The sequence below is a fragment of the Rattus norvegicus genome, chromosome 8 (genome assembly GCF_036323735.1).
Source record: "Rattus norvegicus strain BN/NHsdMcwi chromosome 8, GRCr8, whole genome shotgun sequence".
Classification (NCBI taxonomy): domain Eukaryota; kingdom Metazoa; phylum Chordata; class Mammalia; order Rodentia; family Muridae; genus Rattus; species Rattus norvegicus.
The window spans coordinates 75,514,662-75,538,892 of record NC_086026.1 but is presented as its reverse complement, the minus strand read 5'-3'; the positions used below and the strand labels follow the sequence as shown (position 1 = coordinate 75,538,892).

Sequence of the window (24,231 nt, the reverse complement as noted above, 5' to 3'; positions counted from 1 at the left end):
TGTTTAGCCAACATGCGTGTCTCATCCCAGCATGCATCTCAATAAATTAGAATTGCACATTTACCAGGGTATGCTTTTTAGAATTTTGGTAATTTGCATATGCCGTCTCCAACTTGGGTTTATTTAGGAAAACTGCATTCTCAGATTGTTGTGTGGCTAAGCTGCTTTCAGGGCTTCTGTACCTCTCTGCACACACTGCTTTAGCTGGGGCAGTGTCCGGAGGCCCTGCTTGGCTACATATTCATTGGATATGGACACTTGGGCTTTTCTTCCTGTGGCTGCTAAATTATGTAACTGACCATGACTATTCTATGGTGGGAGAAATTTCCATTATATTAAAAAGTTGTTTTTGGGGTTGGGGATTTAGCTCAGTGGTAGAGCACTTGCCTAGGAAGCGCAAGGCCCTGGGTACAGTCCCCAGCTCCGAAAAAAAAAAAAAAAAACCAAAAAAAAAAGTTGTTTTTAATGCATGGTAAACAAATTCTTAGTATTAGGCAGTGTGTTTCTGAGTGTAAAGGTGGTAGCCAATATAAGGTAATTTTTTTTAGGTTAACTTGTATTTTGCAACACCCTTTTTGGTACGTGTTGGTAAGATGGGTATACCTCCTATTTCTGTATAATTTCTGGCCTTTGTGTGTGTGCACATGCCCTTACAAATAAAAGCAGGCATTTCTACATCCACAGTGAAATGTTGTGAAGTATGACCCTGCTGATCCACTTCTGCCCTTCTCCCTGGCCCCTCACTTCAGAATCAGATCAGAAGCAAAGGCAACTGGGAATTGTTTGCCTAGGCTTTCCTGTTTTCTGAGAGGAGGAATCAGGAAGGGGGTGTGGAGCTACTCTAAACCCCATGGTCCTAGGGCTTTGTCTGCCTTCCAGTCCGTGCCTTTCCAAGGCTCAGGGAGTCAATAGTGCCTTTATCTCCCTAAGTGGTCTAGGTCAGGACACTACCACACAGAAAAATAGTTGCTTGAATCCCAGATTATTTAACAGTCAATGGCTTTTTCATAAAAATTATTCCTCCAGGAAAGAGAGATTTTTGTGACATCAGGCAGCCCAAGTGTCTTCCTGCCAGGCCCTTTGCTCTGGGTGAGCATGCTAGATCAGAGAGGTCAGTGTCTGCCAGCACCAGTGGTGGGACCTCTGAAAGAGCAGACCAAGCCTGGAGCTAGCCTCGGGTAGAACTACTTGTTTCCTTTTATATCAGTAGCTTCCTTCTCCTGCTTTATACAGCAAGAGAATTGTTTGGTTTTGGACAGATGTGTGTAACCAGCCCAAATATTGGCGTGGTAACAAGTGATGAATTGTCAGCATCCAGTGCTGCTCTGTGAGGGTATAAATGGAGCCTGGCTTTGGAACAGGGGACTGACTCTCTTGTCTGACTCAAACTGGGGCCCAGCCAGCATCCGTACAGGCATGTATGCCACACAACCCCCAAGGCACAGGGAAAAAGTGAATTTTGGGGTTGCTTATAAAGCCTCGAGATACAGCAAGCCGTTTGAATACAGGGCTTCTGTAGCTTATGGTCTCTAGTTACACGTTATTGGATTAGCTTCCCTTCCTTTAGTTGAGAGATTAATTCCTTCTCGTTTCTTATTCTCCCACAGGGGACGGTATGAATGCCTATGTAGCCTACAAAGTCACCACACAGGTGAGTCCCAGTGGCACTGCCCAGGCCCCTCAGTAGCCCTGACTGCTTGACCAACGTTAACTAACATCTAGACCATTTCTGGGAAGCTTTTTGTTTCCTTCCCAATAACCTCCTCCTATTTATCAAGCTATAGCAAGTCTGTGTTGCCTTGTCAGTCTTTTCTTATTTTACGTGTATGACTGTTGCCTGCATGTATATCCTGTGCACATGTACATGCCTAGTGACCACAGAGGCCAGAAGAGGGTGCCAGAACATGTGGAACTAGAGTAACAGATGAACTGAACCCAACCCAGATCCCCTGGAAGAGCAGCCGGTGCTTTTAACCTCAGAGCCATCTCCCCCACCCCCACCCCTCGCCTTTGTAATCTTAACTAGGTACACCAGCCTAGGCCTCCCCAATATTCTTCCAGAAAGCTGTAACTTTGCAAGGTTTACGACGTGCAGCATATCTGATTTTTGCTCTATCCCTCTTAGGAAGTATGTGACTGGAACTAGTTTAATGGATTGCCTCGAATGGAGAGTAATTATCAGTTTACAGTTCTTCAGTGCTTGGACCAGACAAGGTGGCCTACATCTGTAAACTCAGCACTACAGGGGCAGAAGCAGGAGGATTAGGAGTTTGAGAATAGCCTGGGGTCCTTAGCGAGACCCTCTTTGAAAGAAGCAAAAGCTATCTATATGCTCCCTCAGAACGGAGGGATTTGAGGTTGGTTGGTGCTGGAGACAGGATCTCCCCATATAGCCCTATATAGCTGGTCTCAACCTTTTATTTCACCTGAGCCTCTGTAGCACTGGGACTACAAGTGTGCCCAACCTCAGCTGACACAAAGCCAGACTGTTCTTGAACTTATGACCTCCTTCCTCAGTCTCCCGAGTGCTGGAATCACAGGCATTTGCCCCTGTACCTGGCTTTCTTTTCCTACTTTCTATAACTTTTACTCCTTGATCTGGACCTTTCTAGTTAGATACTGTTTTGTCCCACTAGTAAAACAGCCCTGGACCTACTACCATTGGCTGCTACCAAGAGCAGCACTGGCTGCATCAGCTGTCTTCCTGGTTGTCTGTGATAGCCTCGGCTTACACCTCTCAGGCACTTGCCCCTGCGTAGTCTCCTCCCCTTTAAAAGATTGCATGCGCATCTTTTAAGTGACAGGGTGCTTTGTGTTTCATAAGAATAGTCTACTAAAAATAGTGGATCCTTTATTTAGCATGGTTTCTCAGACCTCTCCTTGTTGGAAATATCAACAGTCAGCCTGCTACATGAATATAGCATAGTATACAAACCTGTTTCCCCGGGCGTTTCCAGTTTTCATACCTGAACTCTATGCACATCTCCTCTAATGTCTGGTGGGTATCCCATGTTCATGCTTCTAGATATACAAATAACTAGGAAATTTGAATGCAAGGAATATAAACTATTTGTACCAATTTTTACAAAAATTTGTTCAGAAGTTCTCATTGATTTGTTTCCTTGTAAGTACCTGGCAGAGACAACCTCTGTAAGTTTTGCCAATCTGGCAAATAGAAATAGAAATATGAATATAAAGTTATGCATATTCCCTAGCTTGCCCGTTATATGTTATAAGTTATGTATGTCCAATCTCCTGGGACTGCAGTTACATACAGATGGTTGTGACTCACCATGTGGGACCTGGGAATTGAACCCTGGTCCTCTGAAGAGCAGTCCGTGTTCTTTACCACTGAGCCAGCACACCAGCTTTCTTTTATTTCCTTTTTACTTTTACTAGAAGACGTCTTTAGCCCTCCTGTGGGCTCTAAAGCCCACCGCACTTTAGAGGTTATTGTTCACAGACATATGTCGTCTGATTTCCTCATCATCAGAAGCATTCTTCAGTGTGTCTTGTTTTGTTTGTCTGTTGATTCTAGTAGCTGACCCTAAAGTAAATCAATTAGTGACAAATTGCTTAACAATAACCATGGAATTGTATCTTTTAACTAGAATTCATTATTAGTTTATTAGAGCAAGTGTTGTAGGAATGAAACTATATTTGAATTTTATTGGCTGCCTTTATAACCTCATATACACTTGAGTGTGCAGGTGTGTGTACTCGTGTGTGTCCTTGTGGGAAGCACAACAAGATATTGGATGTCTTAACTCTATAGCTCTCTGTCTTACTGACTTAGACAGAGGCTCTCATAGGACCTGAAGCTTACCTTTTTGGCAAAACCAGTTGGCTAGAAGTCACTGGGTTAGGCATCTACCTGTCTCCCCCTCCACCTTCCCAGTGCTTCGGTACAGGCATGCCTAGCTTTGTTTGTTTTGGTTTGGTTTGGGTTTTGTTTTGGTTTTTTGGTTTTTTTTTTTGTTTTGTTTTTGGTTTTGGTTTTTTTGGGTTTTTTTGTTTTGCTTTATTTTGTTTTGTTATTTTAGACAGGGTCTCTTTGTGTGGCCCTGGCTGTCCTGGAACTTGGCTCTGTAGACCAGGCTGGCCTCGAACTCAGAAATCTGACTGTCTTTTCTTCCCAAGTGCTGGGATTCAAGGTGTACATCACCAACAACCTTACCCAGCTTTTTCTGTGGATATTGCAGATTCAAATTGGCCCTTATGCTTACAGCGCAAGCCACTAAGCCATCCCCCCAAGTCATATAATCCTATTTTTTTATGCACTTGAAATTATTATTATTTCAAGTAGGGTTTCTTAGATTTCTAGGCTGCTCAAAAAGAAAAGCCTCTGTTTTGGACAAGGTTATTTGCCATTTGTCTAAAGGGCAAGGTAATCTGTTTCCTTTGATGTCAGTAGGATAGATAACTCATTCTGGATTTGGAATTAAATTGCCTTGTGTTTTCCATCCCCAAGACAAGCTTACCGATGTTCAGAAGTAGGCAGTTTGCAGTGAAAAGAAGATTCAGTGACTTTCTGGGTCTTTATGAGAAGCTCTCAGAGAAGCACTCCCAGAATGGTTTCATTGTCCCTCCTCCACCTGAGAAGAGCCTAATAGGTAAGCAAGCCGGGTCTCTAATAACACTCGGGGCACTAGAGAAACAGCCGGACTGCTTTACAGCTTCTTTCTGCCTCAGACTCATGAGTGCTAGAATTACAGGCATGCACCACAACCCGGGGAAGATTGTGTGTGCGTGCGCACACGAGGTAGTGGGGTGGTGGGGGTGGTGGTGGTATTTAAATACAGCGCCTCATGCATATTAGGAAGACACTACCACTGAGCGATACCCTCAGTCTCGGGCACTCGTTGTGATTGCTCTTGCTCCTGCCACCAAGTGGTTGTCAGTCTGCACTCAGAATCTCAGCGCATTTTCCTATTGTTTAACTGTGTATCTATGGGACTTTGCATACTTACATGCATGTTGGGTACTATGTGTGTGTCGGGTGCCTTAAGAAGACAGAAGAGGCTGCCAGATCCCTCAGAACTAGAGTTGTAAACCCCACATAGCTAGAAATGGGACCTATATGCTCATAGCCGCTGAGCAGACACTCATACGTGTGCACACATATCCTTATAGGATCTCTGTATGAACACCTAGATGGCTGGAACTCACCATGTAGAACAAGCTGACCTTGAACTTAAGAGATCTCCTTGCTTGTGCCACCACACCCAGTGTGCTTTTATCTCTTAAGACAATATACATTCTAAATCCCATAGTTTACAGCCCCCAGCATGTACACTCATAAGGACTTAGTATAAGAACTTTAGTCCACGTCCGCTCATGACCTTAGATGATGCTGTGCAGAGCTCTCCTTACCATCATTCCTTCAGATGACTCTTTAGAAAACTTAGATACTTAGATGTATCCTTTTTACTATTTCTGCTATATTTGTTTCTTAAATTCTACTCTAGGAATGACAAAGGTGAAGGTTGGGAAGGAAGATTCTTCTTCTGCAGAGTTTCTTGAGAAACGGAGGGCTGCTTTGGAAAGGTAGGTACCTGAGAGCTGTTCTTGGTCATGTTAGATGGGAGAAGCTGCTTCTGTGCTTCTCTACTGGAGATGAGCTGAGATGAGCTCAGCTACACCTGCCTTTATATCCCTTCCCTTCCCACCTCAGTCTTCCTCCCCTCCCCCCCCCCAAGCTGAGGACCGAACCCAGGGCCTTGCGCTTGCTAGGCAAGCGCTCTATCACTGAGCTAAATCCTCAACCCCCTCCCACCTCAGTCTTTTTTTTTTTTTTTTTTTTTTTTTTTCTTTTTTTTTCGGAGCTGGGGACCGAACCCAGGGCCTTGCGCTTCCTAGGCAAGCGCTCTACCACTGAGCTAAATCCCCAGCCCCCCCACCTCAGTCTTAAGCCCTCTTTCTCTTCTCCATCCCCACTGAACTGCCATACTTTCTTCGTGGATAATCTAGTGGGAGGTTCTGGGGTCTCTCAGAGTCAGTTAGTTGTCTTTTTGAAATGTGAAGAATGTGAAATGTTAAATACTCACAGAGATTTGCTTAAGTGCCTTATCTGATTTTACATAATAAAAGGCACGAGTCCGGGCTGGCGCTGGGCAACACCCCAACTCCTGAGAGTCCTAGCCAGAGCTGGGCAGTAGTGGCTCACTGAACCTTAATCTTAGCACTTGGGAGGCAGGCTCTGGCAGATTTCTGGGTTCAAGGCCAGCCTGGTCTACAGAGTGAGTTCCAGAATAGACAGGGCTACATAGAGAAACCCTGTCTTGAAACAAACTAAGGAAGCAGAGCCCTAACCAGTTTTTGTTTTTGTTTTTGTTTTTTTATTTACCCTTAGGTACCTTCAAAGAATTGTGAATCATCCTACCATGTTACAGGACCCAGATGTCAGGGAGTTTTTAGAAAAAGAAGAGGTTAGTATTACACCAAACTTTATCATCTCTCACTACCCTGAGTGAAAGGAAACTGCTATAGCCAGTGAGTTTGTGACCCCCAAGAGAACAAGGATTTCCAGGGCTCTATGTGTGGTCAAATAGTGACCTACTGGCGTCCTATGGAGCACAGTGCTCTGTTTGTCAGGGTCTAGGCAAGCCTCTCGTGAGTTACTAATGTGTAGTTTGTTAGGAGACTGAGAGGCATTAGTTAAAAACCAGTTACCACAGACCACAGAGCCATCATATGGCAAGGGTTGACTGAAGTGGCCATTTTTAATAGACTATGCATAGGGTATTCATGATTGTGAAAAATTGGAGACACCTCGATTTTTAGTAACTAAAGAAAACATCTACACAGCAAACACCTTTTTTTTTTTAAAGACTTGGCCTCTCTACCTATCCTTGCCTATGCTGGGATTAAAGGTGTGTGTCACCATACCCTGCAGAAGCCTTTAATTTTAACAAAGGAATGCAGTTAAAGGAACGCTGGGGAAAGTCCTTGCTCTGAATTCCTGAGGACCCGAGTTAGACGTAAGGTTACCATGTAAAGGTAGAAGGAGATGACCAACTCCAGCAATGGCCTCTACCTCTGACCTCTGTATGTGTGCTGTTGTGAATGCTCACACACAATAATTTTAATGTCAAAACAAATGTAAAGGAATGCTTGGTGTTTAAGTAGGTCACACGTGGGTAGGCAAACAGTCATGACTTGGTGTTGCCTGGCCACATAGCACTGTCTGTCTGCTCTCTTTCTAGGAATAATACCAAAAGCTGAAAGTGCGTTTGATTCTTACTGACGTGGTGCTTGGGTTTTGCTTCTGCATTTACTAGTTTTAGATTCCTGTAACTGCCGTAGAGTACAGCAGTCTATAGTCAAGTAACTTGTTGACAAGTTTTGGGCCTACCATCTGATGGATACTAATTCTTCTGAACCTTAAAGGGGCAACAGATAACTTGCATCCCCGCCTTGGTCTTGTAGCTGCCTCGAGCTGTAGGTACGCAGGCTCTAAGTGGTGCTGGTCTCCTTAAGATGTTCAACAAAGCTACAGATGCAGTCAGCAAAATGACCATCAAGATGAATGAATCAGACATTGTGAGTAGACGGTATCTCTCAGATGCCCTAAGAAGTCCTACAATTCCTGAGATTCTTTTCAATTAAAAGAAACAAAACAAAAACACAGCTTTTGTAAAAGCTGCTAAAGAAAGGCAGCTCCCTACACTTTGTTGAACACTCAAGCCAGCTCTGGCTGTGTTTCCAGTGGTTCGAGGAGAAGCTCCAGGAGGTGGAGTGTGAGGAACAGCGCCTACGGAAGCTGCACGCTGTGGTGGAGACTCTAGTCAACCATAGGAAAGGTAACCACACACACTGCACTGGGGGAAACGGTGTCTTCAGTGGGCTGGAGATGAGAGGCTTGCTGTTCTTAGCCATTCAAGTGGAAATTGTCAGCCCACCTGTTGCATGATGTTCTGATAAGCAAGATGCGCCCCACTCTCCTGGCAAGAAACATGACTTAAACCACTATGGGCAGAGGGTGGAGGGAGCCTGCCTGGGTACATGCTGCTTCTCTTGATGGGAGTTGGAGGCTTGCCATCCACACTGATGCTTTTGTTACATAGTCATACTAGCAAGGTGTGGATGCAAGGAAGCCTCTTTGTCTTCTGTCTTCCCCTCCTTTATAGCGAGCTTTGCTTAATTGAGAACTTGGTGGAATTTTCCAAATTTCAATGCTTTCCTTCTGTGTCTTAAACATACTGCTAGCAAGAAATCTAAAAGACCATTAGCATGACACCAGCGTAAGGGCTGGCAAGCTATGGCATGGCTGAAAGGACAGATTTGGCCTTGGACCCTGTTGCTATGAGAAGAGTATGCTGCAGAGACAATGTGTGGCCTGCAGAGCCCAAGGTACTGACTGGCCCCTGTACCAGTTTGCTCTGCTGTAGAACGTGGAAGAGTCTGTGTGTGGTGTCTGTCTATGTTGTGTGTGGTGCATATAGGTGACAGTTCATGAGCTCCAACATAAATACCAGAGCCACTCCTTTACTTGGCCTGGTGACATGAGCTCAAAGAATGCTGGACCTTCTTCCTTCAGGCAACCAGACTCAGTCATATTTAGACAGCGAGAACGTTTCCTTCCCGATCCTGTGACCAGCTGAGGCCATGTCCCTTCACTTTAGTTTGGAGACTGGGTTGTAGAGCCCTCAGTTGTCAGATATGTGGGGGCCAGAGTTGCCAGGCTACACTATGCAGGGCCATGCTCCTTTCCCCTTTCCTGAGAGATCAGACGCCTCTGCTGTCTTTGCCTCCTTCCAGAACTAGCACTGAATACAGCCCTGTTTGCCAAGAGTCTAGCCATGCTTGGCAGCTCCGAGGACAACACAGCACTGTCTCGAGCACTCTCCCAACTGGCTGAGGTGGAAGAAAAGATTGAGCAGCTCCACCAGGAACAGGCCAACAATGACTTCTTCCTCCTGGCTGAACTCCTGAGTGACTATATCCGCCTCCTGGCCATTGTCCGAGTAAGCCCCACTTCCTTTCCCCTAGCTAGCTTCTGCTCTTCACTTCCTCAGAAAAGTTCATCACAGTTTAGCTTAGCAGCGGCTGTAAGTCTGCTCTTGAAAGAACCCTGTAGACCCAGCAACCCACTTAAACTAGCCAGTTACCTCTAGTTGTTCTGAGGCCCACACCAGCCCACTCTTGGGTTTCCAAGTTGGCCCATTATTGTCAAGGACAGACTGTTCTCTGTGCACCTTTCTCCAAGCAAGACTTATTACAGACTGCTGCTTGGCCCCTGGAGCAGTGACTCTGCAGTCCTTTGGTCTTTGCCCTGATAAGAGCTCTTGCTGGCTTCCACTTGTCTTTCCAGTGTGAGTAGTCAGGTAATGACACGGAACTGGCTTGGCGTTGCATGGAGGAGTGTGCTGAGAGAGCTTTCACCAGGGCCCTCCTTGTGCTGTGCTAACCACACTGGTAGCAACATTGCACGCTGCCCTTCAGGTCAAATACCTCATATCTTCTGGTGGCCTGGGTGGTCTGTTTCCAGAGCTCTCATACCAGTTAAGGAAGCTTGACTGGGCAGTATTAGCTCTTGCATGGCCTCCTTGACAAGGGAGAAACCAAGAGGAACCTGGCACTTGCACTGTGAGGACCTGATGCTGCACAGTATCAGGATGCATGAGCCTCTCCTCCTCCTCCTCGGTGCATCTCCCACTGTGGAGCTTCTGTGCTGTGTCAAGAACTGAGCTGCCCGCTGGGTTCTCACTTCCGTGCAGTCACAGCTACTAAAGGTAGCCTCAGAGATGTTCATTGTCCTGTTAATTCCAGAGAGATCAGAAAGAGCCTGCCGAGGGATTCTTAGAACCAGTTAGCCTTCTCAGGCTAGAAAGCCATGGGGAAGGGCTCTGTCTGGGGAAAGGTTTCTGTGAAGAGCATTGTTTTGGGGGGACAGGGGTTCCCTAGAGAGCACAGCTTTTGGAAATGACTCTAGGCAGGGTGAGCTTTTGTGAACAGGACAAAGAGAAGCTAAGCCTTGTTCTCCATGGGCTGGAGCAGCAACCTGAGAGCAGAGAGCTATGAGCAGGTCTCTTACAGACAACTGGTGCCACCCTCCTCATGTCCTGAGCGAGCAGTGGGAATGGAGAAATGAGCAAAGGTTTCTTTTGTGCCCTTCCCTGAGGCCCTGTTAACCCAGTGGGATAGGTTTAAGCCTTTTTTAGATGTGGAGTCACCCTGTACCTGAACTTTTGACATTAAGATGCTAAGAAATTTCAGGAGCCAGGAATGGAAACACATGCCTGTAATCCCAGCAGCTGGGAGGCTAAGGCAAGAGGATCATGGGAAATTCTAGGCCAGCCTGTGCTACATAGTGAGTCATTGGATACACAGTGAAGCCTGTCTTGAGAAACAGGAGCAGCAGAGCAGCAGAAGCAGCAGGACTAGAGAACTCTCCTTCACTAGGAGCTGTGCTGTGGCCTAAGCTTGTACTGAGGAGGCCTAGCAAACATCAAGGAAACCTTTGCAGGGAGTGGGGAGCAAACAAACAGGAGGCTGGCCCCAGGGACTGCTCCATGATGTGGACTGCCTTCAAAGCCTGTAGCATGCAGGTGGCATGGCCAGCAGTTGTCCTTCTGAAAGTGCTGCTTCTGTTCCAAGACTAGAGACAGGAAGCCAACAATGACCTGTGGAGAGCTTCCTCCAGCCTAGGTAGCCTAGAGCAGGTGAGTGAGTGTATGGGTAAGGTGAAGTCAGTCAGTAGGTTGTGGCCATTTTAAATGTTTATGTAAAGTCCCCTTAAGCTGCCAGCATGGTGACTCATGCCACTAATGCCAGCAATTGAGAGATTGGGGCAAGAGGTTCATGAGTTCAAGGTCACCCTCAGCTACACAATGAGATCAGGCCTTGTCTCAAAAGGGAAAAAAACTCTGTCACCAGGTCTGTTTTTTTTATCTGTTTGAAAGGCTGCTTCCTTGCTGTAGACTTAGAGCTCCAGAGCTGAGCAAGGTGGGTTAAATTTCGGTGCCTACTTGTTTTCCCAGTACTCTGCATATGTGTAGACATGTACTGTGATTGCTAATACAATGGTGGCTTTTCTGGGCTTTTCCTTGAGAGTGGGACTGTGTACTTCACTCCCACAGTATTCATGGCTCCTTACATGGCAGGTTTGGGGAAAGCATGCAGGCTCTTGGTCTGACTTGGTGAGGTAGGCAGTTTGGAAACCTTATTAGTATCAGATTTGGGCATCAGGCCACCCTCTGTGCTCCAGCCCCAGGAGTAACATGGTTCTGGCCCACTGGAAGCTTGAAGAGGGCCTGACCCAGGCTTGTGCTTTTAGACGTTAAATGTCTCAGCTAGCAGTGGCTGCAGAACCTGCCCTTGTTCAGTGCTTCCCGGCCACGGTGGCTGGGAGAGCTTCCTTCTAAGGCAGAGCCAGCCAGCATTACTGAGGCGCTGGCCATGCTCCTCCCAACTGCCCTCTCCATAGGCCGCCTTCGACCAGCGCATGAAGACATGGCAGCGCTGGCAGGATGCTCAAGCCACGCTGCAGAAGAAGCGGGAGTCTGAGGCTCGGCTGCTGTGGGCCAACAAGCCTGACAAACTGCAGCAGGCTAAGGATGAGATTACAGAGGTGAGAATACTGCCGATTCCTCAGTGAACACTGCTCCCATCCTGACCCTGACTAGATGGGCAAGAGAGCTAATTAAGGGCCAGGGCTGCTTATTCATGGATGTTCTGCCTGCATGTCTGTGCACCATGTATGTGCCTGGTACCTGAGGAGGCCAGAAGAGGGTGTTGAATACCTAGAAATATGAGTCACCATAAGGGGGCTGGGATTTGAACCTGGATCCTCAGGAAGAGTAGCCAGTGCTCTTAGTCCCTGGGGGTAACTCTAGCTCCTTGTATGGATCTTTGAGAAGCTACCTAGGTGGTTCAGACCTGCCTCTCCAGGAAAGACCTAAATTAAGTTTGTCTGTGTTTGTACTGTGTTTCTGAGTTCCTGAGTCAGAGTCTGCTATGGGGCTAGAGTTTTCTCAAAGGCTAAGCTTGGCCAGAGATACACGGCCATCTTTTCCCATTGCCTGCTGGACTGTTATATACAATACTGAGTCCTTAGGTATCTCATCCTTTCCAAAGGGGCAGAAAGATGTCAGGATCCAGTGAGGTCTCCTGTAGAATTGCACCATGATTTAAATGACACTGCTTGCCACCTTTTTGATTTTTGGCACTGGAACTCAAACCTGGTCTCTCACACATACTAGCCAAGCATTGTGCTACTGAGCTCCATCCCAGACCTTAAGCCCCTCTTTCCTCTTCCTAGTGGGAATCTCGGGTGACTCAGTATGAAAGGGACTTTGAAAGGATTTCAACAGTTGTCCGAAAGGAGGTGACACGATTTGAGGTGAGCTAGAAGCCCTGTGTTCTGTGTGTACCTGAGTGTCTGTACTCTGCTGGTTTCTGAGGCCTGGGGGCTATCTTACATTTGCTGCTAGACCGACACAATTAAACACAAACCACAGCCAGGAGCTGCTATGTGTCCCTTCTCCCCTGCCACCATCTCCTTCCCTCAGAAAGTCTGTAGAGCTTTGTCAGAGGCTGTTTGGCTGGAACTGTAGCTGTTAAAGCTACTGGCTACTTTCCAAAGCTGTACTTGACCTTGGTCAGCAGTAAACACCACCATCCCACCAAAGTGGGAAGGAAGCAACACCTACCTGACTGGGAGGTCAACGTAGAATCCTGTCTCCTATAGAAAGAGAAATCCAAGGACTTCAAAAACCACGTGATCAAGTACCTGGAGACACTCCTGCATTCCCAGCAGCAGGTATGTAATTGTGCATAGCTCTGCCCCCCCCATTTCCTCCCCAAATGACAGCTGTCTGCTTGGGACTTTGGTGAGTAGATGGGGAGGGCTGGTTCTGAGGGAGGAGGCTCTGATATAGTTGATAATTGAAAACAGGCCTTCAGTCAGGAGAGCTCTGTTGCCCTCTTCACCCACTGCTGCCCTCGGGGACCTTCCTTTACCTCTTCTTTCACTGGTGATGTAGTGCCTTATCCTCTGAGTGCCCACCCTGTGGTACTGTCTGCCCCTCTGGTTTCTGCAGCTCTAACCAATCTGTGGAACCATGGTACCATTGTGAGGTGCAAACAGAGACTACCTTTGAATGTGGGACAGAAACTGATGCCTCCTTACATCTAGAGGGAGGAGGAAGTGTGGCTTCTGCATCTGCCTCACATGCCTCCCTCTTGGGTAGCTGTGGTACCTCCCTCCCAGGCTAGCTCGGGCTCGGCTCTGCCACTAGGTGGGGCGCTTGCTTACTGTCTCCCCACTTCTTTGCAGCTGGCAAAATACTGGGAAGCCTTCCTTCCTGAGGCCAGGGCCATCTCCTGAGGGACCAAGGAGACCAGAGCCTACCTTCGTGACGCTGCCTTTTTATATACTGTCCTCCTCCCCTTGATGGACCCCAACTGATGCCCCTGCCTTGGCTGGACTTAGCCCTTCCACTCTGCCCCACAGACAAACTGTTCCCAGTTACTCTAACCAACATTTCATTTAGCTTCCACATATATTTTCTTACCTAAGAGAATAGTTTCCTGCTTTAAGCAAAAGACCTACAATAGGTGGTGGAGTTATAGGTTAGGGGTGGAGCAGTGATATAAATATATAAATACAAATGTATATTTTTCAGGATGTGGTTTAGGAACTGGGAATAACGTTTTCTGTTACTCCTGATGGTGCCATGAAAGATTATGTAATAAAATATTTGAAAATCAGGTCACAGGACTCAGCATGGTAGCACTTTTTGCTTTCGCTGGAAAGCAGTTGGGAAGGTCTAGAGTACTCCTAACCAAGAAGTTGCCGTCTGTAGTAGTTTCCCTCCATGGGCACTGAGTGCCTGCTGTGTCGTCCTGTGGAACTGGAGTTTCTCCTCTACCTGCCTCAGCTCAGAGCATCTTAGTCTGTTTGAGTCTTGTTCCTACTTCTACAGGAAGGAGCTTCAAGACAGACTCAAGACTCTAAAGCTTGTTCTGTAAAGGAGGCTGACTTGACCTCCCACTTCTGCTTCTCTAAGCCTGAGGAGCTCTCTGCCCTATCATATGTTCCGATCCTCTTTTTCTTTCTACCAAAACAGGTCCTCAGGCTGGAGGGAGGGTGTGTCCACTGACACCTGGGCATGTGCTTGCTTAGCATGTGAAGGATGTGGGTCCTTAACACCACACAGAGGGAAGGCACCTCATCTTCAGAGCTGTTCCTGTCCCTATGGAAGGCGTGATGAGGACTGGCTGCTTACAGGGCACTTACTGCTCCAGGCAGGGTAGTCACAGAGCGCCTAAGCCTTTCAAAACTCAAAGTAGCTTTACTCACGTGTCTGAAAGACAGCGTGTCCCCAGAGCCCCAAGTGCATGAGCACAAGCCAGAGTCTAGCCAGGGAAGGTTGGAGTCTCAGACCAGCCATTGCTGGGCCTTTCCTCAGCAATACCTACAGCTGCCCCCCCCCCCCCAATCTCCAGAGATGCCCCCACACAGAAGCTCCTGGACTTGCTGCTTCACGGTGGGTGGCCGCTGCTTGGGAACAGCACTGAGCCCGGTCCTCTCACTGGGACGGGAGGAGGCGCTGCAGCTGCTATGTCAACAGGTCAGTGACAGAGTCAGTGACAGAAAAGGTTGTGGGCCTCCAGCTGCCTCCCCAGGCCATGGCCGCCTTTGGTTTTCTCATACTAACTTTTACATAGTTAAAATTATACAACGGGTTCTGTGTCCTGCTTTTATCATTTAACATTATGTCACAAGCATTTTGCCTCCATGTAGTAGTGTAGTAAAGAACACATTTAATTCTAGTACTCTATGAGTTCAAAACCAACCTATTCTACATAGTAAGATCCTGCCTCAAACCAAAACAAATAGACAAGTTTCTATGGAGTACCATAACTCAGATTCGTCACTCACTGCTGGACCCTTCATTAAGGATGGGTCAGGCAACTGTTTTATTATAATTTCACAAAGAACTTGTATTCTTTATGAAGATTTTGAGTGTTGAGATTTTACCCCGCTTGCTGGTTGGTTGGTTTGCTTTTGAGTTAGAATCTTGGGTAGCCCACACTGGTTTTGAATTTGCTGTCACCAAGCCTGGCCTTGAACTCCTCATCCTCCTGCTGAAGCCTCCCAAGTGCTGGGATGCATGTGTGCACCGACACCTAACACACTTCATCTGGGGCACTTACATGTGTGCACCAACACCTAACACACTTCATCTGGGGCACTTACATGTGTGCACCAACACCTAACACACTTCATCTGGGGCATTTACATGTATTTTCTGAATCATTTGAGAGTAAGTTGCAGACATTACCACTTACCCCAAAATTTCAGTATGAAGTTCCATAATAGCCCATCATAATTTAAATAAAAGTTGTTAAAACCAAGGAGTTGGGGGCTGGGGAAATGACTCAGTGGTTAAGAACACACACTGCTCCAGCAGATGACTCAAGTTCAATTCCAAGCATCCATGTTGGACAGCACATAATTGTCAGCAATGCCAGCTCCAGGGATCCAACTCTTCTGTGACCTTCAGGAACCTGCACACACACGCGCGTGCGCGCGCGCGCGCGCGCACACACACACACACACACACACACAGTTTTCTAAAAGGCTTAACAATATAATAGTCATTTAACACATAGCTTATACTTAAGTCTGTCCATTGTCTTAGGTTCCCTCGATATGGAAAGACGTTCCATATACGGTCAGTGACTCTCAAGAACCCTGACTAACAGTGTCCTTGTAGCAATTCTTTTTCCTGATACAGGATTGTATCAGTACAGGAAGACTGACACGACTGTATGCTGGGTGAAGAACATGAATCTGTTAATACAGAGAATCCCTCCACCTGCCTTTGTCTTTCATTACCATGGCATTTCTGAGGAATGAAGGCCCTCTTCTGGCCTCTGTGGACACACATACATGTAAAAATAAATAAATAAAAAACTTATAAGTGAAGCAGCCAGGCCTGGTAAGAACAAGCCTTTAATCCCAGCACACAGGTAATAGAAGCCAGAGGATCCCGTTGGCTCCAGTCTACCCTGGTCACTGCATGGAGTCTAGGTCAGCCGGGGCTGCACAGTGAGACCCAGCCTCCAACAGAAATGCTGGGGGGGTGGGGCCATCACATGTTCACTGTGGAAACACTAAGAACACTTTGAGAAGGGGGGCTATTCCATGCTGCTCTCAGGGAGGGCCTTTTGAGCCTTTTAGGAGTCTAATACTCTACCAAATGAACTAGCTGGGCACATTTGAGACATTCAGATAAAAGCTATGGAGAGAAGTCTGCATTTACCCTGGCATGACCCTTGGGTTATCTGTCCCTGCCCACCCTCCCATCCCCACACACACATTAAATCTCCTGATGTCATCTGAAGATTAGAGCCTTGTTTTTAGTAGAAGTGTTCAGTGACAAAGTAAGTCAGTAGCTAAGATAGACTCACATTTTATGTCACATTTATGTCACACATAAATCCCAGCAACTTAGGGTTCTGGGGAGTTTTGGGGTTTTTGTGTTTTGTTTTTTTTTATTTTGTTTTTTTTTTGTTTTTTTTTTTTGTTTTTTTTTTGGGGGGGGTTGTTTTTTTGAGACAGGGTTTCTCTTTGTAGCCCTAATGTCCTGGAACTCACTTTGTAGACCAGGCTGACCTCAAACTCACAGAGATCCTCCTGCCTCTCCCTCCTAGTTGCTGAAATTACAGGTGTATGCTACCATGCCTGGCAACTTGAAGCCTAAATAAATACATAAATAAACGCCTTTAGAAGGATGTGCTGCTGGAGAGGTGCTCAGGGTGGAGTCGAGACCTGGCTGGGCAGAGCAAGCTCTGGGTCCACAGGAGGTTTGTACAAGATGCTGAGATCTTCCCCACCAGCATTTGGAAGGGACGAGGAAGGACAATAATGAGTCCCTAGAGCAGAGGACAGACCCTCTCTGCAGTTGGCATTCATGTGAACCTCATACTTGGTCTCTGGAGAGACTGGTGGAGCCTCTCGGTGTTTGGGCAGGTCAGGCCAGGGCTGAGTGTTAGATTTAGATGGGAACAAGCTAGCCCGTCCTCTGAACCTTGGGACATGTCACCTGCCAATGCTCTGCCCTGTCAGTTGTGTGGCTTTAGGTTGGCACTGTCTATGAAACCATAAACTCCAAGGTCCCTGGCAATAGCTCAGGCTCAAAACAGGTGCCAAACTTGCAGGCCGTGTCACAGTTAGGACTGTGAGGACCCTAGCTCACCCTGCCCTGTTTATCTCCCAGGCCTTCACAAGGGCAGTAACGCCTCTTGGAAGGTAATTCCAACTCTGCCCTTCCCATCCTCATTTTTGTTAGCTTTGGGCTTTATGCCTGTAACATCTCAGCCCCCATTTCTTTAGTATGTATGTATGTATGTATGTATGTATGTATGTATGTATGTATTCCTCAGTGTACACATACCATGACCCATGGAGGTCAGGAGACAGAGTTGGGTCCCCTGGAAATGGAACTACAGGTGGTTGTAAGGTGCCATGACCCAGGTCCTCTGAAAGCAGTCAGTGCTTTCAACTGCTCAGGCCTCTGCAGCCCTCCTTGTCCATCTTCGTCTTCAGTCTGTAACACACCTTCCTGAGACAGTTATTCCCAACACTCTGGATGGATGTGGACAGGCGTGGACAGGTGTGGGAAAGTTGTTCACCGAAGATCCCTATGAACACTCCTGGAAACCAGGTACTAAAGACAAGTACTCAAAGATGTCCTCATGGCTCTGTGGACAGCTGAAAAAAACGGAAGCAACCTACCTGTCCATTGGGAAGGGATGATGAGGTATGGTACGGTGACCCAATTAGAGATCACAGAGACATTAACAGTGGTGGCAAGCAGTATTCATCCACAAGGAAAATATTTCCTGAGTGAAAAAAACAGGCCATGGACAACATGATCCACATTTAGTAAAACTAACTGGGAGGGGCACTGACTGAATTGTTAAGTGCAGTTATCTCTAGATATGGAAATTTCCATTACTTTTGCTTTAAAAAAAAAAAAACAGACTTGTTATGTATGTGAGTCCACTGTCACTGTCTTCAGACACACCAGAAGAGGGCATCAGATCCCATTACAGATGGTTGTGAGTCACCATGTGGTTGCTGGGATTTGAACTCAGGACCTCTGGAAGAGCAGTCAGTGCTCTTAACCACTGAGCCGTCTCTCCAGCCCTGGGATACAAATCTTTCTGCAAGCTTTGCCCCTCTAACCCTGGCTTGCTACGGAAATTGTCCTGTTGCTGTGAAGACCAGAGCTGGACAGAAAGCCCCACCCACCTACGGCAGCTCAACAGCAGCTCAGAGGCAGCAAGCAGCGTTATCTTCCAACTGAAAAAAAAAAAAACCCACAGAAAAACCCTGTTCAGTCTGAGACAGGACCTTTCCCTAAAGAGAATTGACAACTGTTTCCAAATGAGTTTCCCCCTGAGCTTCAAAGCCCTCAGCTTCCCCTTGCATTATGAGTAGCTGCAGTCAAGACCACAGGGGCCCAGCCAGCCTGTCTCTCTACTGGGGAACATCACCAGAAAAACACGATGAAGCACATGGCAGCCAGGACCATGTGCAAGGCAGGGAACAGAGTGTCCCCGACAGCCACTGCCACTGTGGAGTCTAATTAACCTCAATAAGAGCTGTCATGAACACTGATATGCCAGGCACTGAGCTCCAGCTGTAGGACTTCACTGTGCCAGGGGGCATCATCCACCGTAAGAGATATATATATCAAGTAGTCTGCTCCATTACACCACACGAGGAAGACAGAGATTGCCAAGAGGACTCCACACAAGAGAAACCAGCTTAGACTATTAAGCTATTTTATCTGCTTGCCTTTGAAGTGGTTTCATAGAACTCAGGCTGGCCCCTGATGTACTATATAGCAAAGGCTGGCCTTGAGCTCCTGATCCTCTGGCCTCAGCTTCCCAGGTACCACAAGTCGCTTTGCCTTGCCAATTTTTTTTAAGGCCTGAATTAAGTCCACTTAACAAGAAAATTATAAACAAGTCTCATTTTGTTTCCAACTTGTCCTTATATTTGAGCATCTGAGGCAGTCTCCCTAAAAGTCTTGCAATGATGTCTTGTCCAGCTGGTTTTAGAAGAAGCCACTAGACAACTTTTTCGTTCAGTTTTGTGAGACAGGGTTTTTCTTTGTAGTTCTGGTTGTACTGGAACTTGCTCTGTAGACCGGGCTGGCCTCAAACTCACAGAGATCTGCCTGCCTCTGCCTCCCAAGTGCTGGGATTAAAGGTACCACCACCACCACATTTGGATTAAAAACTACTCTGGTTGAATCTTGTTTGTGTCCCAACCACAGGGGAGGCTGAGGGAGGAGAATCATTTGATCCTAAGACATGGGTGGGGCCGAGGCTATAGCTTAGGGGTAGAACATGTCACAGCTACCTAAAGTCCTTGGCTTGATCCCATACAGTGCAAAGCAACTCCACTGTTTGAGAAGCCACAGACAACACTCTGTGGAATGCTACGGTGTAAGGTAGGATCACCTCCATTCCAGACCTGCAGATCTACAGCAGCCACAGCCCCTCCTGGATTCTGCCTGTTGAACTCAGTTCTTGTTTAAAGCTGTCTTCATAAACCACCCCAATTACATGGCTATTTCTTTGCTCTGTAGCCCCTATGGTGAGTGCCGAGGGGAAGAGCTGGCTGGACGGTCTATACGGTAAAAAGTGCTGCAAGCGTCCCTGATCCTATCCCAAGCACCTGAGAAGCTCCTCACAACCTGGGCAGGAGTGAGTGGCCCTTAGGAGTGACACTGTTGGCTTTGCTCACACAGGACATGCTCACTGAAAGTGCCTTCTCACCCCTACCCTCTCTGAAACCCACACTCTTTCTTCCTCAAGGCCTGTCCTCACTTTATAAAAATGGAGTTTAGACTACCTCTGAAGTTTAAAATGTCTTAGCAAAACCTTTTTAAAAGGTTACTCTAAAATCCAAAATTCACACATAAAAATTATCTATTTATTTGTTTGTTTATATATTTTTTGACAGTGTTTCTCTGTGCAACCTTGGCTGTCCTGAACTCATTCTGAGAACAGGCTGGCCTTGAACTCACAGAAATTGCCTATCTCTGACTCCTGAGTGCAATTAAAGGTATGTACACTGGGGCTGGGGATTTAGCTCAGTGGTAGAGCGCTTACCTAAGAAGCGCAAGGCCCTGGGTTCGGTCCCCAGCTCTGAAAAAAGAACCAAAAAAAAAAAAAAAAGGGTATGTACACTGGTGTGTGTGTGTGTGTGTGTGCGCGTGCGCACTCTCTCTCCCTCTCTCTCATACACACACACACACACACACAGAGCAAAGTAATTTTTAAAAATCAAAAGCTTGGGATGTATGTAGCTCAATATAAAAGTTGCTTTTATTTGCTTGATGTAATTGTTGTCTCCAGAGGTTGACTGTCTCCGTCTGCCAACCGAGGCCTAGTCTGGTTAAGGATGTTTCTAGCTCTGTACAGTCTAGTCTAGGCTTAGAATGTTTTCAGTCTCTGAGACTTAGAGCTGAATAAGCTCATCCTTTTAAGCTCTTTCTGAGCTCTGGCTGGCTGGCCAACTCAGCTGTTCTAGCTCAAATTCCTCTCCACACTGACTGATTCAAACTGGCTTCTTTCAGCTTCTGACTGAATTGCATTGTTTGGCCTCAAACTAAAACTAACTTTGGCAATCTGTTCTAATCTTGTTCCTTCTTGTTTTCTGGCTCCTGCTCGCTCTCTCTCTCTCTCTCTCTCTCTCTCTCTCTCTCTCTCTCTCTCTCTCTCCTTGCTGTTTTCTCTTAAGTGGCTCTTTTTTCTCTCTGTTCTCATGAGAATTGGATATATCCTATTCTGTCAGATCTTTCTCTTATTCATCACTCTGTCTGCCTCTCAATTAGACATCACTTTCACACATGGGTGCTTCCTTCTACAAAATAACATTACCTTCATTGTTTGGGATTATTAAGGATTCATCTGTATTCCAGCCAGAGAAGCCATGTTGCTGGATTAAAATCCCTTTACAGATCATTTGCTAGAGTGCTTGCTGAGCATAGACAAAGTCTTAGGTTTGATCCCAAGCATTGCCTATACCCAGACAAGATGGCGTACAACCATAATGCCAGCATTTCCTAGGAAGTGAAGATAGGAGGATTGAAAGTTCAAGGTCAGCTACACAGCCAGTTGGAGACCAGACAGGAGAGTCTGTTTTATTTTTGCTGTTGTTGTTGTTGTTGTTGTTGTTGTTGTTGTTGTTTTGGGGTTTTTTGTTTTTAAATTAAGTAGTTCAAGTAAAAATTATAAAGTATCTTTTAGCCAGACATGGTGGCACACGCCTTTAATCATAGCACACGGGAAGCAGAGCAGGTGGAAGCTAGCCTGATCTACAGAGTGAGTTCCAGGACAGACAGTGCTACACAGAAAGACACTGTCTCAAAAATAAAAAGATTTATATTTATAAATGTATACCCATACAGATCTATATCTATATATCGATATATATTAAAGTCAATCAGTAAGAACCATGCCTATGTGATGGATATGATAACCTCTGTCTCCACACTTCTGTGCACTATGGAGTAAATGTGGAAATCCTTATCATAACATTTAACACTTGAAATAGTTGTACCTCAGCGCATTAAAAGAAATAAAATATATTAGGAAGAACCATATGCAGTGGCCAGTCTCCCACTGGTTTATGAAGTATAAAAATAGTAATTTGGTATAAATAAAAAAAATTACTATGTATTCACTGTGTGCCTGGCCCATGCTAAACACTTGAGAAGCATGATGTGGTTTAACCCACGTACAGATCTCCTACAGATAAGGATTTGGGTTGGGGATCCTCAACGATTGTAATTCTCAAAGATTACACAGACAAGCAAAATTGGGATCTGCGGTAGCAGGCTAGACCCACACTTGCTCGGGTAATCATGAAGCCAGCGTGCCTGCCGGCCCCAGAGAAGAATCCGGTCTCTGTGCCCAGCTGCAACCAGGAGCTGTTTGTTTTCTTAACGGGGGTTATCCAAACCTCCTGAGCGCCTCTCAGCTGCAGAAGCCCTGCCGGTGAAAAGGAGCTTTGTGTGAGGATGGTGAAGGGCAAGGTTCCCGGCCAAGGCCGGAGAGGAGCGAGCCAGCTCAAGCATCAGCATGGGGCGCTCCCTGAAGCAACCAGCGCCACGGCAGGAGCCCCGTTAAGTCGGGGAGATATCATCACCCCCAGTCTCTCCTGACCATTGCTTAGTCCACGATCCTACCTATAAGCGGCGAGCGTGGACTCCATGTCTGCATCAAGTAACCAGTGTCCAGTGGTCCCAGGAAGCTGGTGTGAGAATCCAGAAACAGCCTGCCATTTGGGTCCCAACCAACAGTTTTGAGGATCAGAACATGATCTGGAGCTTACTGTAAATGCTAGCGCCAGGCTCTTTCTTCCAAGCGCTAAGCAGTCAGAAATTTGGAAGTGAAGTCCTTGCTCTCTAGTCTATTAATGGAGTATAAGATCCTAATGTAACCACGAAGAAGAGAGCCGGTGAGATGGCTCTGCAGTGAAGGCTCGTGCCACTAAGCCTGATGACCTGAGTTTGATTTCCAGGGACCCCCTTGGTGGAAGGAGGGCACTCACTGACTTCACACTTGAGAGTGCATGTGCATATGAAAAAAAAAAAAGTCACAAAAGCTTCCAGAAGTAGCCCAGCACTTTAAAGCAACTGTCACTCCACACTACGCTGGATAGTGATGGACAAAAGGCCCGATATGCCCTTACAGCAGCCCTTTCTAGCCTACCCCTGGTGGAGTGCAGATTTGTGCCACCACACCCACCACAAGCCTCTTGCTGTTTGACTACACACTTGCTCTGTGGAGCCCTAGGGACCTAGGAGCAGAAAGGTTACTCCACATTTTTAACACCTCAGCTGCACAAACTCTCATTCTATAACTAGTGAGGAAAACACTGGTTTGGAAAAATACCTGGTAAATTGGTTCAGTGGGTAAATAAAGGCACTTGCTGCCAAGCCTGGGGATCTGGGTTCAATTCCTGGGTCCTATATTCCTATATCCCCTGTATACCTGTGAGCACCAGCATGGGATGGCCCCTTTCCCCCACAGCAAACCAATAAAACGCTTTTTAAAAAGAAAAAGAATACTTGAATAAGTAATGAATAAAATTAACATGTCTGTGGGGGGATGGAGGGCAGGAGGGAGAGACTAAAGTGAAGGTGGGATGCACACACAGATGCACACACGCACACACGTATACACACATGAAAATTAAACACCACGAACAACCCAAGCAGTGCATGGTAGTGCACATCTGTACCTGCAGTGTCAGTGAAATCAAAGCCAGCCCAGTCTCCTCACCCCTCAGCTAGCCATCTAGTCTAGAAAGGTCATTCTCCTCAGGTGCAGAGGAAGCTCCGAGTTCTCCGAACCCCAAAGGCAGTGCATGTGTCCAGAAATGAGTCTTAGCTATGCTCAGGTGGAACTATGGAAAGAATGTTTAGGAAAGCCTAGGTCAGCATTTCTCACAAACCCGAGAAAACTGGTTTCTGCCTGCCAGAAATGGCCCATTCCTTTGGCATATGCCTATAGCTACATATCAAAGCCCACGCTGGCCTCTCCACCCCTCAGTCCCTGTCCACAGGTACTTGTTATGCATTTCAAAGTCCATGCCAGCTCCTAGGCTTCCCTCCTCCAAGACACCCCTTGTTTTCTACATAAGGGCATGGTTTCCCTCTGCCCCCAGCTCTCTCTCCTGCTGTCCTTGCCTCTCTTGCAGGCAGACCCGGCGACGTCCAGTCTGCTTCCTTCCCTCCCAGCTCTGAATTCTTTCTGAAGCCTCTGGATGTTCTCTCTCTGTCTGTCTCTGTCTCTCTGTACCCCCAGCCCTCTCTCTCACATCTACAATAAAAATCTTTCCCCCTAACCATGGAACAGCCATTTTGGTAGTTTCATTACTGAACCCTCGATTACAATTCTCTCCCTACTCCTTGGAAGACACTCATTCCAGAGTGTCCTGCCCACACCCAGGAGAGGAGGGACGAGTGTACCTTCAGAAGAATCTGAGCAGACAGGCCTCACTGGGTTCTCCCGTCCTCTACTAGAGTCACAACACACCCTTTGGTCCACTCTATCTCCATAAGACACCTATTCATTATGGCGCCTAAGCATGAAAACAAGTGGTTTTCTTTTGCTTTGTTGTGCTGGAGAGTGAATCCAAGGCCTCATGCATGCTATGCCCCTAAGCTACAGACCCGGGATTCCCACCAT

At 46.7% G+C, this 24,231-nt stretch overlaps 1 protein-coding gene across 6 annotated transcripts in view; it reads left to right on the top strand.

Moving 5' to 3' along the window:
- Snx1 (sorting nexin 1) overlaps window positions 1–23,113 on the top strand; it is a 49,708-nt gene extending 26,595 nt beyond the window's left edge. Inside the window, exons 5-15 of one of the 6 annotated variants that reach the window (XR_010054037.1) lie at window positions 1,608–1,651; window positions 4,472–4,613; window positions 5,469–5,547; window positions 6,353–6,428; window positions 7,429–7,542; window positions 7,709–7,802; window positions 8,761–8,966; window positions 11,429–11,572; window positions 12,263–12,343; window positions 12,610–12,763; window positions 13,280–13,357. Coding sequence is in view for 4 of the 6 variants with exons in the window: in XM_063266236.1 (XP_063122306.1) it covers window positions 1,608–1,651; window positions 4,472–4,613; window positions 5,469–5,547; window positions 6,353–6,428; window positions 7,429–7,542; window positions 7,709–7,802; window positions 8,761–8,966; window positions 11,429–11,572; window positions 12,263–12,343; window positions 12,692–12,767; window positions 13,737–13,831 (1,151 nt within the window). In the remaining 2 variants the exon portion in view is untranslated. Of the gene's footprint in view, window positions 1–1,607; window positions 1,652–4,471; window positions 4,614–5,468; window positions 5,548–6,352; window positions 6,429–7,389; window positions 7,543–7,708; window positions 7,803–8,208; window positions 8,353–8,760; window positions 8,967–11,428; window positions 11,573–12,262; window positions 12,344–12,609; window positions 12,768–13,279; window positions 13,714–13,736 lie in introns of those variants that run through there. The other 5 variants (XM_063266236.1, XM_006243317.5, NM_053411.1 and 2 more) reach the window with 5 other exon arrangements.
- Window positions 23,114–24,231: the final 1,118 nt, after the last annotated feature.